Below are 16016 nucleotides of genomic sequence, written 5' to 3' on the forward strand. Positions count from 1 at the left end.
CTTGGGGTACGTTCCCTGGGCACTTTGCACGGCCATGCTCGTGAGCTATGTAGGACATGCTCTTGCACGAGGGTTGTCGGGAAGGAATAGCCAGAAGGGCAAACACCGTGTCAACGTTTCTCTGCCATTTAAGAACTGACCGTCTCAAGTCTGTCGGCTACGATGGGTGTTTGGTGAAAGTGCCAAACACCCCTGAACCAACATATTGGCCCTGAATGAATGCGCGTGCGATGTGGCCATACACATACCTGCGTTATACGGTCTGTGGGATCTCCAGTTGGAGTGTGTATGCTTCCCCAGTCCAAGTTCAACAAATCCACTCTTTAGAATAAACAAAAGTGTCAGTCGAACAAACAAACAAACCTGACACGCCTCACACGGGGTTAATCGTAGCGCCATCGTTGAGGATCTCTGATTTTGCATCTCGTATCTGGCATCGGGCCTGAGTAGGTGTAAGTTTGAAACACAACCGGCAAGATGAGCAGGACATATATTGCCGCTGAATAACACCCTTGCACATGGTGTCGGTAACCACCCAATAAAGATACCTAGCAGGAAGCTGTCTGGTTGTTTGCTGTCCCATTTGAAGAAAACGGGCACGATGGATGCTGGGATTCCGTGTAAGGATGAAATTTCGAATTTGGCGTTGGAAATCTGAGGTGCCTTGGGCAGCCCTAAGACACCGTCTAGACTCTGATTGATATATGGTGCACTACTTGAAAGCCCCCACGCGTCCTGCTCCTTCCTGCTTTCTCTGCCTCTGCAATTTTGCTACTTCCTTGCATGTTCCAATTCAGACCCGCACTCGAGGTTCCAACCACTCCACCGACATATACTCTCTACCATCTGGCAGTGAAATATCAAGCATCGAAATCTTCGTTTGCTAAATTTCAGCAAGATGCATACAAAGTGGGTGTTCACTTGCTGATTCGCTGCGAGAGAAATTGATGCTCACCCACAATGCTTCCTCGCTGCGAAAGCCTCCGCTGTTCCGACCAAGCCTTGCACGTCCAAATCATCCCTCGTCAGCACATGATGGCCGACAGTACTGAACGCCCTGCCGCTCATGACTTCGAAATATGAATTCGTCGAGTCCATCAGCTCTCCCCAGACTGGCCAGAGCGCCCGATAGTCGTCTTTGGGGATCTGCACGCACCGCACGTTGATCCCCTGCACCGCGCCATACACCTGCATCAACTCGCCGTACGTCTCCTGCTCGACGTAGCCCGCGACCGTCTTGGCCGGCAGCGTCTTCTGCGGCTGGTCGAGGATGGCCCGGACGAAGAGTCCCACGTTGGTCCTCTCGTCGCCCGCCAGCGGTATCACCGTCCACGGCGGTACACCCAGCATCTGGACGTACGATCCAGGGCCGTCGCCAAAGCTTGGAACCGCCATTGGCTTGAACCAGGGGTAGTCCATGTTGCTCGCGTACCAGCCGACCCAGAAGAACGTCGTCTTCTGCAGCAACTGCGGGTGCTTCGCCCTGATATAGTCATCCACGCGGTTTTTGCTCTCGTAGTACGGGACCACGATCCTGCCGCCAGTGTTCCTGCGCGACTTAGGCAGTGTCGACCACACGTAGTGGGCCAGGGACTCGGTCGCCGCCGCCGCATCGGCAAGGTTCAGACCCAGACGGGTCTCCACCTTCATGGACTTGTCGACGCCCATCGTTGGGAGGGCCTCGAAGAAATTCGTCACGGCGAAGATTGCGTAGCTGCCTGCGAAGGCGGCTCGAAGGGACTCGGCGTCGTTGATGTCGGCCTCGACTACCTCAATGCCGCACTCTTCCAGGGTCTGGGCAGCATCGCTACTGATGTCGCGCGTTACTGCCCTGATAGAATAGTTGGGGTCGTCCAAGAACGCTCGGACGACGGAGCCACCCTGGATGCCTGTAGCGCCGACAATGGTAATGATACGGGGCATGGCTGTGGATTGATGCGACTTGGCTGTCCTAAGGGATAGAGTCTAACGTGCAGTTTCGAAATATGACTTGATGGGCGATCTTCTGCCGTGGCTCCTCTTAAAATTTCGAAGTCAAGCTGTATATTTATACATCTGCAAGAACGTCAACTCCCACCATCACGACTGCGATGATTGTGGGCGGGATTATCAATTTTACCTCATCTAAAGCCGCATGCATTGCGGGATCGTTGGATTATGTGTATTGGATATGGTGCCTACTGATGTTGCTACATCCGGAATGCGGCGGTCGTTGCGGTCTAATGTGGATATCCGAAGTCAATACGAGCACTATCGAACAAGCTCAATCGCACCCCACAACGACAGCTCAGGGGCTCAGGGACGAGATCTTCTACCACGCTACTTTATCGCACCACGCAACATTCCAGGGCGATTTCAAGGACTGCCAATAAGAGAGACTGACGATATTTGAACTGATGAACTAGTTGAGGCCAAGTTCATCTGAGCGCGATGGGGTCACTGATGCATCGTGGTAAGCTGTTCAATGATTACATCAACCCTATCGATTTGTCATCGCCGCTTGATCCACTTTCGCCCGCATCTTACAAACCACCCAGCTGGAAGTCCACCCCCGCAACTCCTTCTGCGGCTGAGCTTCAATCACTTTTTGACACTTTCTGTATGTATCCAGATGTCGTTGACACACTCTCGAGCCATGGCCGCCATGTCGCTGCGGCGCAAGTCCTGCGACGCCTGCTACCACGGCCGTCGTAAGTGCGATCGTGATTTTCCTGTATGTGGAACCTGTCGCCGGACCAAAAAGACCTGCCACTTCGCTTATTCGCCCATCACCGCAGTAATAAGCGAGCCCGGCTACTCGGTAATAGCCTCAGACGTGGACAATGGTGGTGGAACTCGGCCACTCACGAATAGCGCCTCCGCTGCAACAACCCTGACGGAACCCACTAGAGACCCCACCGATACGGGTCCTCCCGAGCTTGCAGACAGTGGCATGCTCCCTGATCTAGTCGGAGGCGGTCAATCTGCTTCCCCTTTTCCCGGTAACCAGTGGCCAGACGACCATAATGCGACAGCCTCAGGGGTATGCGGCAGCAATAGCTTCGTTGCCGATTGGGCCCACTGTCCCGTTCCCGCGTCATCATCGCCGCACGCACCGACAGTGACGATACCACCGTTGAGCATACCCAATTACCTGGGTAGCCTTGGCCAGCTGCAGCGCGTCGAGGGTAGCTCGGAAAGCTGGCAATGGGTTATCAACGAGCTCAAGCGCTGCCCGCGCGACTTGGCCACGCGCGGCGAGTCGCTCTTCATGCACGGAGAGCTGTACCGTGACGCGATGCCTCGGCCGATCCGGGCGGTACTGGGTGTCTCGGCCATCTTTGCCCTGCTCAATGATGATAATCGTCAGGTGCTATTCCGAGTCGTGGACGCTGAGGTTTCGGAGCTGCTGATGACAGCCCCTACGACATTGGACACAAGTGCAGATGCAGACGGCCGTAACGGCAGTCAAAACAGATACATCAGTAACGAATTGACCCTGACGGAGGAACTTGCGCGTCTACAAGCCCTCACGTTGTACCAAATGATGCGCATGTTCGGCGGTGGCCTCGAGCAGCGCATCATCGTCGAGCAGCAGCATGATCTGTTGACGACGTGGGCGCAACATCTGCTGAAACGGTCGCAGAACGATCTCGTCGCCAACAAAGCCAACGACGCCGGAGGTCGCCACCACCACCGGATGGCATCGGACAGCGACTGGCACGATTGGCTCGTCGCCGAGAGCATCCGCCGCACAGTACTGGCCGTTTACATGTTCTATAGCATGTACTCGCTGGCGGTGCACGGGTTCTGCGCCGACTTCCCCACGCTCGCGAAGCTCCCTGTGTCGGCCTCGCCGGAGTCGTGGCAGTCCAAGACCACTCACCTAACACGGCGCCCAAGCATTGGTGGACAGCCGGACCAGACATTGGCTTATGATGCATACACGCAGCGCTGGGCGGCGTCGACGCCAAGGAGGATGGATCCGTTCGAGAAGTTCCTCATTGTCCCGTGTAAGGGGCTCGAAGGCATTGCTGCCTATGGCTGCTCAGACGATTAAGTGTATATGCTTCTGCCACACAGGGCATCCAATCTGGGAAGCTGCAAGCTATTTGACGTGCATAAGTATGTAGACCAGTTACTACACGTCCAAGTCCATTCGTACGATATTGCGAGATGGCGAGGAAATGTGCTCACTTCTGCTCGTGACCAACCACCACCCCCTATTCGCAACCATAGCCAGTTCAAACTCTGATGCCTCTCAACAGCAAAACACACCCTCCCCAAGAGTCAATATGTATCTAAATTAACCCTTCCTCCTTTGACCGGGCCGGGGTAGCCTAGCGGTAGTAGTCTTATTCCTATACTTAGAGGCAAGAGGGTTCAACTCCCTCTGCGGTCACTTTTTCTTTTTCCTTTTTTTATCTTTTTTTCTGCCTTCGCCCTTTTCTTCAATCTACAATCTTATTTACCGCACTACATAATAGATCCAATTATGTGACAATGCATGGTAAAAAAATCAATTTCTTTGTTCGCAATACTACATCGCCAGTTTCGCAAACAGCAGACAGAACAAAGACACATGCACCTCGACAATACATGACAAAGAAAAAGCCACAATCCAGCATGTCTACACATTCGAGGCCAGCAAAATTACATCTCAATTTGGAGGAAGTCCTGGTTTTCTTGCTATGATTTGGTCAGCAGCCTCTGGTTCAACGCTACCTGTCGACGACATGTTCCCTCCGCGTGTGTAAGCCCGGCTGCCGCATTTTGAGTCTCGCATCCGTATCTCATGTGCTAAGGCATTGAATCTTTGCGAATATAAAAGTATTTGAACATGGCCCAAAGATCACCTAGTCCACCAAGCCCGCCTCCCAGGTGGGGCCCGCTCACGGGCACCCCTGAGCTCATGAACGTCTACAATACGGGGGGCGACCCGGCCTCCGGACTGAGCCCGTATAACACACCCAACATGCGACCTCCCCCCAATCGTCCGCGAACGACCCGAACGCGCCCGATCCGTCTCGCTTCTCGTCCAGGAAGTCCGACAGTAGCGCCGAAGAGCCCGAGAACCGGCTGGAGGACGTCAAGACCTACTTCACCAACGCGGGCCTCCGGTTCCGCAAGGCGATCGCGACGGGCAACCACGGCGGCACGCTGCTGTTCGACCAGTACGAGAAGAGGAGCGACGACGGGCCGACGACGCCGCCGGTGCTGGAGAAGAGCCTCGTGGTCAAGTACGCGCTCGACACGCGGGACGACGCGTCGACCAACAACGACGACGATCTGAGCAACGAGATGTTCTGGCTCGAGAAGTTCGTGTACGCGCAGCACATCATCCAGCTCGCGCCCGAGTACCGGAAGCTGTGCTACGACGAGCAGGAGGGGGCGGGGTGGATAAGTTGTTGAAGAGGCCGGTCATTGTGATGGAGTACATGGAGCACGGCACGCTGTCGCAGGTGAAGCACAGGTTCCGGGCCACCGGGCTGAGGATTCCTGACCGTATGGTGTGGCACTTTGCGTTATGCTGTAAGTTCTTGTCGTCCCCGTGCCGAGCTAAATATGGTATCAAGAGATTGTCAAGGAACTAAGTAGATCTTCTTTCCAAAACTTGCACAGTGGTTCGGGCCTGTATAGCCATGGCCTACGGCAAACAGTTCGAAGACGCCACCGAGACCACGCCAGAGTACCTGCCGAGCCTACCGACCGTGGACACCCCGAGGCAGCCGCCCGGGACGCTGTCGCAGATGTCCATGAAGGGGCTCAACGTGCTGGTGGGCGATCTGTTCCCCGACGACATCGAGCACAACCTGGTCCCGCTGCTCAAGCTCATCGACTTCGGCCGCGGCATCCAGCACGACCCGAACCATGAGGTCTGGGGCGAGAAGATTGCGCTGTTTTATAATCTCGGCGGGGTTGGCGAGGTGAGTTCCCCCTTTCTCTCTCCCTCTCTCGCCCTCTCCCGTCCCACAAAGAAAGAAAGTCTGTAGGTAACTGACGCGGGAACCCGTTCGAAACCCCCAACAGATCCTAAGCGACCTCCTCCACCCCGTCCGACAATCCCAAAACGGCTACATCGAGTGGGTGTGCGCCGCCAACGAAGTCTTCGACCGCAACCGGCGGATCCGGACGACGGCGGAGCGCGAGGTGCTCATGGACGAGGCCATCGACCCGGCGCTGTGCGACATGATCGCGTACTTCCTCTCGATCCGCCCGCGGTACATGCCCGACCTGTACGAGGCCATGGCCCTGTGCGCGCACGGCTGCGACAACATCCGGGCCTCGAATAATCCCATCAACTCGGACGAGGCCATCCGCGACCTCGTGCAGCGCCTCATTTTCGACGCGGATTTCAACGCGCCTACGTTCGCGTTCGACTTTGAGGATAGGGTGGATGATTGGACTATGGAGGAACAGGAAGGGGCGGGGAGCAGCAGGGCGAAGAGCAGCAAAACGAAGAGATGAAGGACGATAATAATCAGGGTGGCGGAAATCAGGGCGACGGGGATCAGGACGAAAGCGCCATGATGGAATCAATGCAAATATAGGTTAACATAACGCATAAACATTTTAGGAGGCTAGGGCGACTGTGTGATATTGTTACGAAATTTGTCAAAAGGGAAGACTCAGTCAACATGACATGACAGGAAGTTGAGTCTATATCAAGGAATATGACCAGCTAAAATAGAATCCACGAAGTATGCACGTCGAGGGCTAATACGCCATATAAGACACCATGACAGACAAGCTTGAAACGCCATTGATAGGAGGGAGGACCTCGCAAATGGGAATCGGCGTGAGTAGCTATGACCACATGCAATGGTAGCACCTGCTTATCGCACCTGCTTCTCACCTCCAGTACGCCGGTTGAGTACGTGGGGCATCCTAGCCAAGACAACTGCCAGGTGGATGTCACGTCAGGCGGTAGCCTATCACGTCGTATGTAATCTGGGTGCCGGCTTCTGCAGACCTATGCTTTTTTTTCGGCAGCTGAAAACCCCGCTCGAGGACTCAACTTATTTCCCCTGTCATCCCCCTCCCATCACTCCCATCACTTCATCTTCTCCATCCTACCGCGCAAAGTACATTTCAGTATATCTTTTACTTCTTGGACTCGTAACTGCGCCCGACAGAGCATTATCTTCGCTTTGAACTTGTGCCGACCTGGGTCAATAGACCGTTCTGTAATTCGTCGTGATGACTGAGACAAAGCAGCAAGATGTCCCTTCTGATTGCCCAGAAGAAGAGCAACAATGTGACGAAGAAGCCTCAGTCGACGAAGAAGAGTCTGATGAATACAGCCCCGACAGAACAGACTTGAGCGAAAATGTACACCGATTGGCGAATGCGTACAGCATCGATTCGCTATGTTGAAACTTTCAGAACGTTGGTTTGTATGCGGACCTGTATTTCCAAATACGGTTCTGCGACTGGTCTTGCAACTGCCAGTTTTGCGGGCCTGTCCTCCCAAAGGTCTTCGACATAGCGAAGCGAGAAAGACCCGAGGAAGAGATGAAACTGATTTCTGGGTACGTGAAACCCTTCGCACCTATGTTCATCCGGGTATCATTCGCCGGAGGCAATACACTACATGCGTCTCTGTACAGTCCAACAGGTGAGAACCCAGCTTCTGTGACTTTCCATGCAACCCAGAACTAGTATTTACAATATATCATTTCTACTGAGATGGCTGGCACGTATACACTAAGATCTCATGGCTAATAGACTGCTGCTTCAAGAGGATGGTGAAACTCCGACTTCCATCCCGAGTCTCTCAGTCCGAAATCTTAGTACCTTCCGACGTGTCGAGCAAGACTCCTCATCGACCAAGAGTTTTGATATAGCCAGGCGTTGGTTCCACGATTGTGTGGAGCATCACGAGGCGTGTAAAGCGGCATCGACACCAGTCCTACCAAAGAGGTTCCTTGCCATTTCGAACCAGGCGGCTCACCCGACTGTTCGGCTTGTTGTGGACTCAGGTCTCGAAGGGTCTTATGCAGCGTTGAGTCATTGCTGGGGAACTGACAAGTTCTTACGCCTAACAACGGCCAACGTGGGCGAGTTTGAACAGGATATTCCATGGATATCTTTACCGAGAAGCTTCCAAGACGCGATCAAAGTCTGTCTGGAGCTAGAGCTCTCGAATATATGGATCGACTCCTTATGTATCTTGCAAGACAGGAACGACGATTGGGAAACGCAATCCTTTTGCATGGCCAAAATCTACCACGACGCGACAGTCGTTATCGCCGCCAGCTCTGCTTTTGGGGCCCATGAAGGCTTCCTAGGTCTTAGGAAAGGATACTTTGATGACTGCCTTATTTCCCCTGATTCAAATTCGAGAGGTTTGTATGCAATGTCGGAGATACACACATTTGACCCAGACTACGGCCAGACTCTCAACACGCGTGCCTGGGCCTACCAGGAGCGACTCCTCGCGCGTCGGTACCTTTCTTTCGGCCAGAAAGAACTACTCTGGGAATGCGAATCATCCTGGCATTGCGAGTGTGGGGTAAGCGACTGGGATGGCAATGAAGCCTATGATTACTCACTGCGGCAGCTTTGCGGCACTGAGACGAGCCGAGACCAGGCTTATTATGTTTGGCGCAACACAATAGTCTCTCGCTACTCAGTACGAGCTTTATCCGTACCATCAGACAGGCTACCTGCGTTGTCCGCAATAGCGCAAGTGTTCCAAGCCAAGCTCCAAGATACCTATCTGGCCGGTTTGTGGAAACGGGATCTCCTGAAAGGCTTGTGTTGGTCGAGAGGCCGGAGGTCTGATAAGTATCCGGACCCCCCAAGGGGCAATATCGCGCCCACTTGGTCATGGTGTGCTGTCGAAGCTCCAGCTTATAATTGCACCTCAAGGTCGGAATTCACGCCCTACTCCGAATGTCTCCAAGCAGAATGCACACCACCTGGCATTAACGAATTCGGTGAGGTGAAAGACGGAAGCATCACTCTTCGCGGACCACTAGTCAAAGCCTTTGTGGGACTGTCTGCTCGCGGAATTAATCCAGGCGAGTATACGATTGTGGGCATCTGAAAATGGAGATGGCAATTCGAATGGCCACAGACTAATATGCGCCTTTTGGCCTGACGGTGTGGTAATAGGAAGGTCTCGAGACAATTGTAATGTCCCGGTGGAGAGCAGAGTTATGCTGACAACGTGGCAAGCAGCGAAGTCGTCGTCGGAAGCCACACAGCTGGATTGGGATACAACCAATGCGATCCATACTTTCGCACCTGTTTGGTGTCTACGTATTGGAGAAGCAGAAGACAGTGATTTTCCGGGCGGGAAAATATCCTTTGCATTGGTGCTGAGCACCTCGCCAAAACGCCCAGAGCGCTTCATGCGCCTTGGACTTTCCTGGGTGGGGGAAAAATACCATGATGATCTGTTCTTTAACTCTGAGGAGACAGTTGTCACGATTGACTAAGTATATCAGTCCATTTGCCCAGCTTTGGCGAATCACCAATATTGGAGCTTTGCATGTAATTATCATGGTATGTGCCGTTACGACGATGAAGACGAGGGGTTTGAGTACGATATACAAGTAAGGAAAGAGACAGGAGGAACAGTAGCAAGACAAGAACCAGGGAGATGAGAAGGGAGACGAGAATGAGGGCGGTAGGAATCAGGACGAAAATCTTGGGTCTCTGACTATGTACTCCTCCGCCAGCCTCTCCGGATCCGAATGCGCTAATTAATCGGTGGTTGAATCCGGCAGATAGAGATGTACACAAGCAGCTATGGCCATACGGTAGTGATGAATCTCTGCTCCTCACCGATTCTGCAGCGACTGACTCCAGCCTCGCAGCCAGCCTGCTCCAAAAAAGATGACGTATGAGCAGCTTATCAGCTGCTAATAGACAAGGATATCAATATGTGGTGTAACTAATGCTTTGCTCGCCTATTTATTGTATTTGACCCCGCCTTGCTTTTGAGTTTCTTTATTCTTTCCATAGATCGTTTTTAGTTCAATTATTGGTTTAATATTCAGCCTTTCTGGGTATTACGATACCAGTATACACATGTATACTTACAGTTTGTCTGATTCCGGCCACGCGGAGCCTTGAACCACTTTCCAAAATCAACTCGGCACCCAAATTACCTTGAATAAATTTTACCATTAACTCATCCCAAGGACTGTGGGTTTCCGCAACGCTGGGAAGCCACCACCCGACACCCTGAGTGCAAAAATACAACATCCCGAACAAATGAGACTGGCATCATTTTACCTAGAGCATAAACACTGAAGGATAGTACTACAATGCTGCCGCAGGCTCCGAATTTCATGCGACAAGCAAGGACACCATTACATGCTTAAAAACTTAAGAGGTGATGTGAACTATATCATTCCTTATCCGACGTAACATATTTCGCTCTTGGTATGCTAACAGTGTTTGCACTTTAGTCAATAAGGCTCTCGACCGTCATGGAACTATCTTGTTCAACCGCCTCCAGAGGTTCTATCAGATCTTCAACATTATTGCCACCTTGCTCGGGGGTCTATCCTTAGCCGTCCTGAAATTCGACGAGTTTCATAGCGAGCAGGAGTACAGTCACCTCGTGGATGCATCCGCAGGCCTGATGACGAATTCCGCCATCACCGCCGTCGTGGCCGTCATGACGGCAACAATGCTGCTCTTCAAATTCGAGGGCCATGTTGACCCGACTTGGATGGACCTGGCAATCAGCTGGGTACCTCTCATCCTCGTCGACATTGCCATCCTGGAGTTTCTTGTTGGGATGGTGCTGTGGTACGCTACTAAGCACTCAACGGCATCCACCGCGATCATTTCTCTCCAGCTGGGTATTTTGCTAGTGGGTACAATTGCAATGGCATTGTGGATGTGGAAGATGATGAGGCAAGAGTTTGGGCTTGGTGCAGAGGAGCGTATCATCTGAAACTGCAGTCGCGGAAGAAAAGGGGTGACCGGACGTAGCTCTTGAACTCCGGCCCCGGCTTTGACATGTTCTAGACAGCTGAGCTGAGTTCATACCGAAAGGCGTATTGAAGCTGCATGGAATTCTGGCGTTTTTGTCATCTTTCGATGAATCTCAAAAGCTACATAAGAAGCGATGTAAGCCCAAAAGTGGCCCCAAAACTCCAGGGACCAATGATTCAAGCAGGGGTGGAATGCGAACTCTGATACGCTCGTCGGTATTGCTAAGCGCCTTGAGAACTGGTGGTGTACGATAATGACGTATGAGAAGTCTGGAAGACAATTGACCGCGACTTTTCTTTTGCTACATTGCAATCTCCACCGAGCAGCTAGAACAAAAACAAAAGCCTGTGGCATCATTTCATCGATATAATCGTTCCTTCACATCTCATGAGCCCGCGTCGTCATTAAATCTGTACATTATGCGGGAACCCGAACCAGACTCCGCTCGTCGTTTGGATGGTGACGACCCTCAATATCCCAAAAGCGAGGGAAAAGAACAAGTGGCATGCGAGCCATGCCGACAGATACGGTTCGCCTTTGGGCGCGATGGTCACCACTGCTTCTACGTCCGTGACCATGAGCTCATACAGTGGAAAGCGTAAGACAAAACATGCTCTCAGATTGTGGAATCACCTACCTATCGAGAGACGCTGAGATAAACCGTTGTGATAACTTTCTTGTGCAGCTTTCTTCCCAAATCCACTTTATCCAGCGTCGGCTCTTTCCCAGGCATTTCTGATGCAGGCGAGGCTTACACTGTGGCCATCTCCGCCGACGGGGGTATCTTCATGGTGGCCAAGAAGGACAGCGGCAGCCCAACGTTGCATTACGCAGGTCCCATGGGCCCCGGTATGTCGAAAGAACGCCGCTGCCTCACGTGGGAAGACTGAAACGACTCTCCTGACCAACCCCTTTTTTCACAGACTCGGCATTCGAACTGTCCTACAAGACGCTTTGGGATGCCATTTCCAAAAGGGGCCATCTAGCCACCGACTCAGACGCACAGCACCTCAACATCGCCCTTGGCCCTCACGGCAGCTACTACTGCACCACAAAATATGAGCCCATATGGCGGGACATCCCCGCCGATCTACAGTCGAGCATTGCCGAGTCGGCCGCCTCCCCAAGTGCCAAGAAACCCCGGCAGGTGGCGCTGGGCATGCACGACACCTGGGTCTGCATCTGGTCCGACCACAGCCACACCCACAACCTAGGCAGCCACTACCCTGGACTGGCCGCGAATCTGAACCAGAAAACACAAGATACGAAGAACCGGGACGACGATGGCAGCAGCCTTGTGGCTTTTGTAGCCCTCAACCCGTGGCGGACCGACTCCTGGCTGCTGGCCGACTGCGGAGGCACCATCGTCTGGGAGAACGCCCCGGCCGATACCGCGGACCGGTCCGAGGCCGAAGCCGTCCGGGACGTGGCCCGCGACTACATGCAGCGGCGGGCGCGGCGGACGGGGTCCCACTTCACGACCTCGTTCACGTTTGGCGATGGCGGCAGGGAGGCGGTGGCGGCGATGTCCCGCATCGCCATCACCCCGCAGACGCGGCACGACGACCCGCCGACGGCGACGGCGGCGATGGTGGGCCGGCTGCGGCGCTTACAAGACCGCGTGCCTCTGCGGTTCTCGCGGGCCGACGCGGTCGCGGGGGAGCTGCGTTCGGGACGACGGCGGTTGTCTGCAGGTTGGCGGGTGCGAAGGTGGGGACGGCGTTGAATGCCGGATTGCTGGTCGGGGGGGTTACGCTTGGGTATCACGCGAACAGTTCATACAAGAGTTCATGATGCTTAAGACAGCTAGCTTATTGGGTAGCACTGCGGCACTCTTCATCTCTGCCTATTCTACGACTGACACTGATTGTTCAATACGTCATTTCCGCGCCATCAAAATTGTAGAAATTACCCGAGGTCTTCTCCACCGTCGCTTCGTCGACCGTGCGCATCAGCGCGGGGACGATGTCCTCCAGCGCATCGGGAGCCCCGTCCATGCCAAAGAGCCGGGCGGCCTCGTTGCCCGGCTCGGTCCGGACGAAGCCCGGGTTCATGACCCAGCAGGCCAGCCACGGGTTCTCGAAGTGGGCGCGCCGCACCAGGTAGTTGAGCGCCGCCTTGCTGGCCCCGTAGGCGCCGACCCGGACCGGGATCGTGGGCGCCATGTCCACGATCTGCGACGCGTTGGAGCTGATGGCCAGCAGCTTGGGCGGACCGGGCCACGCAGAGTCGTGGTCGTCGGCGGCGGCGGCTTTAAGCAGGGGGTGGACGGCGCTGAAGAGCGTCACGAAGGCGAAGGTGTTGACTTGCAAGATCTCCGCCATCTGCTCCGTGTCGATGTCTTTGACCTCGGCCCAGGCGCTCGGGGGCCCATGCCGGACACGGCTATGACGATGTCGAGCGCGGTGATGCCTGCGGCTTTGACCTGCTCGACGGCGGCGGCCGGGTCTCCGGCGGACTTGGCCTCGATCTTGACGATCAAGAGGCGGCTTCCCGCGGCTGGTGTGATGTCCTTCAGCGTGGTGCTCTCGGGGTTGCGGACACTGGCGATCACGCTGTGGTTGGGTCGTGCCAGATAGGCTTCCACCAGTGCGCGTCCGATGCCTGATGCGAGAATGCGGTTTTGTCAGCTCAGGGAAACAGCATAGAAAAGGCTAGCAGAAATGTCTCAATATCAATACAGGTATGAACCTACCGCGATTGGCACCAGTGATGAAGACGGTACAAGGCTGAGACGACATGATGATGATGTGAAATATGTTCGAGAAAGTAGAGATAGGGAGGAGGCCGAGGGCCAGCCGGGAGGCGTGTTAAATATAGATCTTATGGACCGCTTCTATGGTACTTTCAATTTAACGATATTTGGTGACTGTGCCGTTGTTGGTTGATCTTACCGATGTTGGTTGGTTCCATTGTTTCGGTTGTAACGCCCAATCGTAACCCCCATTTTATGTAAGGCATGGGACTCCCTGCATACAACTGAGTATGCTACCCGATAGTTAGGTGGGCGGTCAGGCCATATATCTGCACGGGAGCTTAGTGCAGAAGTGAGGGGGTCCTTTGGGCACCCTTTCGACTGTGCCGGCCCCTCCGTCACCATGATTTCCAAATCGTCACGTGGCGCCGATGTATGTTGGTGTTTCGAAAGTCGTCGACGAGATTTAACGAAAATATCTCAATCGCCACCCTCGCCACCCCTCGAGTTAGGGTTAGAGTGGTTAGGATTCGATAGTGTTCGAGGTGAGGACTCGTGTTGGTTAATTTCGGGTTATATTGGTATATATGTAGATGTTGACGTCGTCGCGAAGTTGGTGATACGGTACAAATCGGGGGCGGCACAGTCACGCCGGCTTTACAACTGTTGACTGACCTTCCTCCCCGGCTTTGCTTCGACCCCCTTGATCTAGTCTATCATATTCACATCTATCTACACCCTTACCTACATTACTACCCACCCCGATTTAACATGGCATCCGTTGCTGAGCCTGTCCAGTCTCCTGGCGAGCAGGCCCGACTGCTCATCGAAGCCGGCCTCGGTCCCCGCATCCTGACACCAAATGATGCCAAATACGGTGCCCGCATCGAATCATACGGGTGCAACAGCGCCAAACTGCGCCCCGCCTGCATCGTCCAACCGTGTTCCACAGACGAGGTCGCCCAAGCTGTCAGGGCCCTCGCCGGTGCCCGCCAGCCGTTCGCCATCCGCGGCGGCGGCCACACCAACTGGGCGGGCAGCAACAACATCGCCGGCGGCGTCACCATCGACCTAGGCTGCCTCAATTCGACCCGCTACCACGCGGACACCCAGCTGGCAGGCCTGGGGCCCAGCGCCAAGTGGAAAGACGTCTACGCCGAGCTCGAGAAGCACGGCCGCGTGGTCGCTGGCGGACGCGAGGCCGAGGTCGGCGTGGGCGGCTTCCTGCTCGGGGGCGGCAACACGTTCTACACGTCGAGTTATGGCTTTGGCTGCGACAATGTTGTTGAGTATGAGGTTGTGCTTGCCGATGGACGCATCGTCACTGCTGATGCCAAGGGAGACCACGCGGGTAAGTATCTCCGCCTCATCCACCGATCTGGCATCTCACCGGTTGCTAACCACTCTCGCAGACCTCTTCCGCGTCCTAAAGGGCGGGAGTAATAATGTTGGCATTGTTACCCGCTTCACCATGCGTACTATACCCAGCGGTCCTGTATGGGGCGGCATAGCCCTTCGACCCATGAGCACCCTCGCGGCCGGGGCCGACGCAACGGTCAGCTTTACGGCCAACATGGCCAAGGACCCGGACAGCAACTTCCAGTTCGTCGTCGGGCACCAGCCGCGATTCGGGGGCGACGTTGTGATCAACATCTGCAACAATATGGCGGCAGTCGAAAGCCCAGAGGCATTCCAGGAGATCCTGGCGTTGGACGAAACGATGAACAACTTCGCCAACACGACGCTTCAGCAGGTCCTCACCTACGCATCGCTTCCTACCAACTACTAGTAAGTTTTACGTTCTTCGTATTACCTTCCACCGAAGCTGATAGTTGGGTCTTAGCAACATCTGGTACACAATGACGTTCAAAAACGATGCATCAATCATTATGAAAGCGGCCGAGCTGCACGGACAACTCGCAAAGGAGCTAGAGACCAAGATTACTGACCACGACTTCACCTCCCACGTTGCTTTCCAGCCACTCCCGCGTCTATTCGTAGAAAGTTCCCACGCCACAAACGAAGCCGGCAACGTCCTAGGCCTGGAGCAGAACGAGGGAGACGCCATCCTCATGCAAGCCGGCATCAGCGTCCGCACGCCCGAGCTGGCCGCGTGGGCCGACCCCAAGCTCGCCGCCCTGCTGGAGGGAGTCAAGACGTTCGCCAAGACCATCGACGGCGGCCTGCTCCCTTGGGTATACCTCAACTACGCGCACCCTAGCCAGGAGGTCCTGCAGAGCTATGGGCCGGAAAACGTCCAGAGAATGCGGGAAGCGGCGGCCAGGCACGATCCCGGGGGTGTCTTCCAGCACCTGTGCCCTGGTGGATTCAAGATTTCGGCCATATCATAGATAGAAATGTGTGTGTGCATACATCTGCAAAG

General features: G+C 54.5%; 9 protein-coding genes across 9 annotated transcripts; 7 read left to right on the plus strand and 2 right to left on the minus strand.

Annotated features, from left to right (window-relative positions):
- Positions 1-951: 951 nt before the first annotated feature.
- On the minus strand, positions 952-1923 carry PG997_002735 (uncharacterized protein; the record flags this gene model as incomplete). The annotated part of the gene is made up of 1 exon (XM_066807050.1): positions 952-1923. One exon carries the CDS (start codon positions 1921-1923, stop codon positions 952-954), a length of 972 nt encoding a protein of 323 aa, XP_066670668.1.
- Positions 1924-2635: 712 nt separating this feature from the next.
- PG997_002736 (uncharacterized protein) lies at positions 2636-4039 on the plus strand (the record flags this gene model as incomplete). Its single annotated transcript, XM_066807051.1, has 1 exon — positions 2636-4039. One exon carries the CDS (start codon positions 2636-2638, stop codon positions 4037-4039), a length of 1404 nt encoding a protein of 467 aa, XP_066670669.1.
- A 780-nt stretch (positions 4040-4819) lies between these two features.
- PG997_002737 (uncharacterized protein) lies at positions 4820-5391 on the plus strand (the record flags this gene model as incomplete). The annotated part of the gene is made up of 2 exons (XM_066807052.1): positions 4820-4938; positions 5022-5391. 2 exons carry the CDS (start codon positions 4820-4822, stop codon positions 5389-5391), a joined length of 489 nt encoding a protein of 162 aa, XP_066670670.1.
- Positions 5392-5621: 230 nt separating this feature from the next.
- On the plus strand, positions 5622-6447 carry PG997_002738 (uncharacterized protein; the record flags this gene model as incomplete). The annotated part of the gene is made up of 2 exons (XM_066807053.1): positions 5622-5906; positions 6010-6447. 2 exons carry the CDS (start codon positions 5622-5624, stop codon positions 6445-6447), a joined length of 723 nt encoding a protein of 240 aa, XP_066670671.1.
- A 732-nt stretch (positions 6448-7179) lies between these two features.
- PG997_002739 (uncharacterized protein) lies at positions 7180-9031 on the plus strand (the record flags this gene model as incomplete). The annotated part of the gene is made up of 4 exons (XM_066807054.1): positions 7180-7311; positions 7366-7511; positions 7708-8494; positions 8543-9031. The coding sequence occupies 4 exons, from the start codon at positions 7180-7182 to the stop codon at positions 9029-9031; spliced, it is 1554 nt and encodes a 517-aa protein (XP_066670672.1).
- Positions 9032-9489: 458 nt separating this feature from the next.
- On the plus strand, positions 9490-10897 carry PG997_002740 (uncharacterized protein; the record flags this gene model as incomplete). Its single annotated transcript, XM_066807055.1, has 2 exons — positions 9490-9492; positions 10454-10897. 2 exons carry the CDS (start codon positions 9490-9492, stop codon positions 10895-10897), a joined length of 447 nt encoding a protein of 148 aa, XP_066670673.1.
- An 829-nt stretch (positions 10898-11726) lies between these two features.
- On the plus strand, positions 11727-12664 carry PG997_002741 (uncharacterized protein; the record flags this gene model as incomplete). The annotated part of the gene is made up of 2 exons (XM_066807056.1): positions 11727-11787; positions 11862-12664. The coding sequence occupies 2 exons, from the start codon at positions 11727-11729 to the stop codon at positions 12662-12664; spliced, it is 864 nt and encodes a 287-aa protein (XP_066670674.1).
- A 145-nt stretch (positions 12665-12809) lies between these two features.
- On the minus strand, positions 12810-13679 carry PG997_002742 (aflatoxin biosynthesis ketoreductase nor-1; the record flags this gene model as incomplete). Its single annotated transcript, XM_066807057.1, has 3 exons — positions 12810-13286; positions 13322-13542; positions 13634-13679. 3 exons carry the CDS (start codon positions 13677-13679, stop codon positions 12810-12812), a joined length of 744 nt encoding a protein of 247 aa, XP_066670675.1.
- A 725-nt stretch (positions 13680-14404) lies between these two features.
- PG997_002743 (uncharacterized protein) lies at positions 14405-15984 on the plus strand (the record flags this gene model as incomplete). Its single annotated transcript, XM_066807058.1, has 3 exons — positions 14405-14984; positions 15046-15421; positions 15477-15984. The coding sequence occupies 3 exons, from the start codon at positions 14405-14407 to the stop codon at positions 15982-15984; spliced, it is 1464 nt and encodes a 487-aa protein (XP_066670676.1).
- Between the last annotated feature and the right edge of the window lie 32 nt (positions 15985-16016).

This window comes from Apiospora hydei (genome assembly GCF_038363865.1).
Source record: "Apiospora hydei strain CBS 114990 chromosome Unknown utg000004l_segment0_segment0, whole genome shotgun sequence".
In the NCBI taxonomy this organism is placed as follows: Eukaryota; Fungi; Ascomycota; class Sordariomycetes; order Amphisphaeriales; family Apiosporaceae; genus Apiospora; species Apiospora hydei.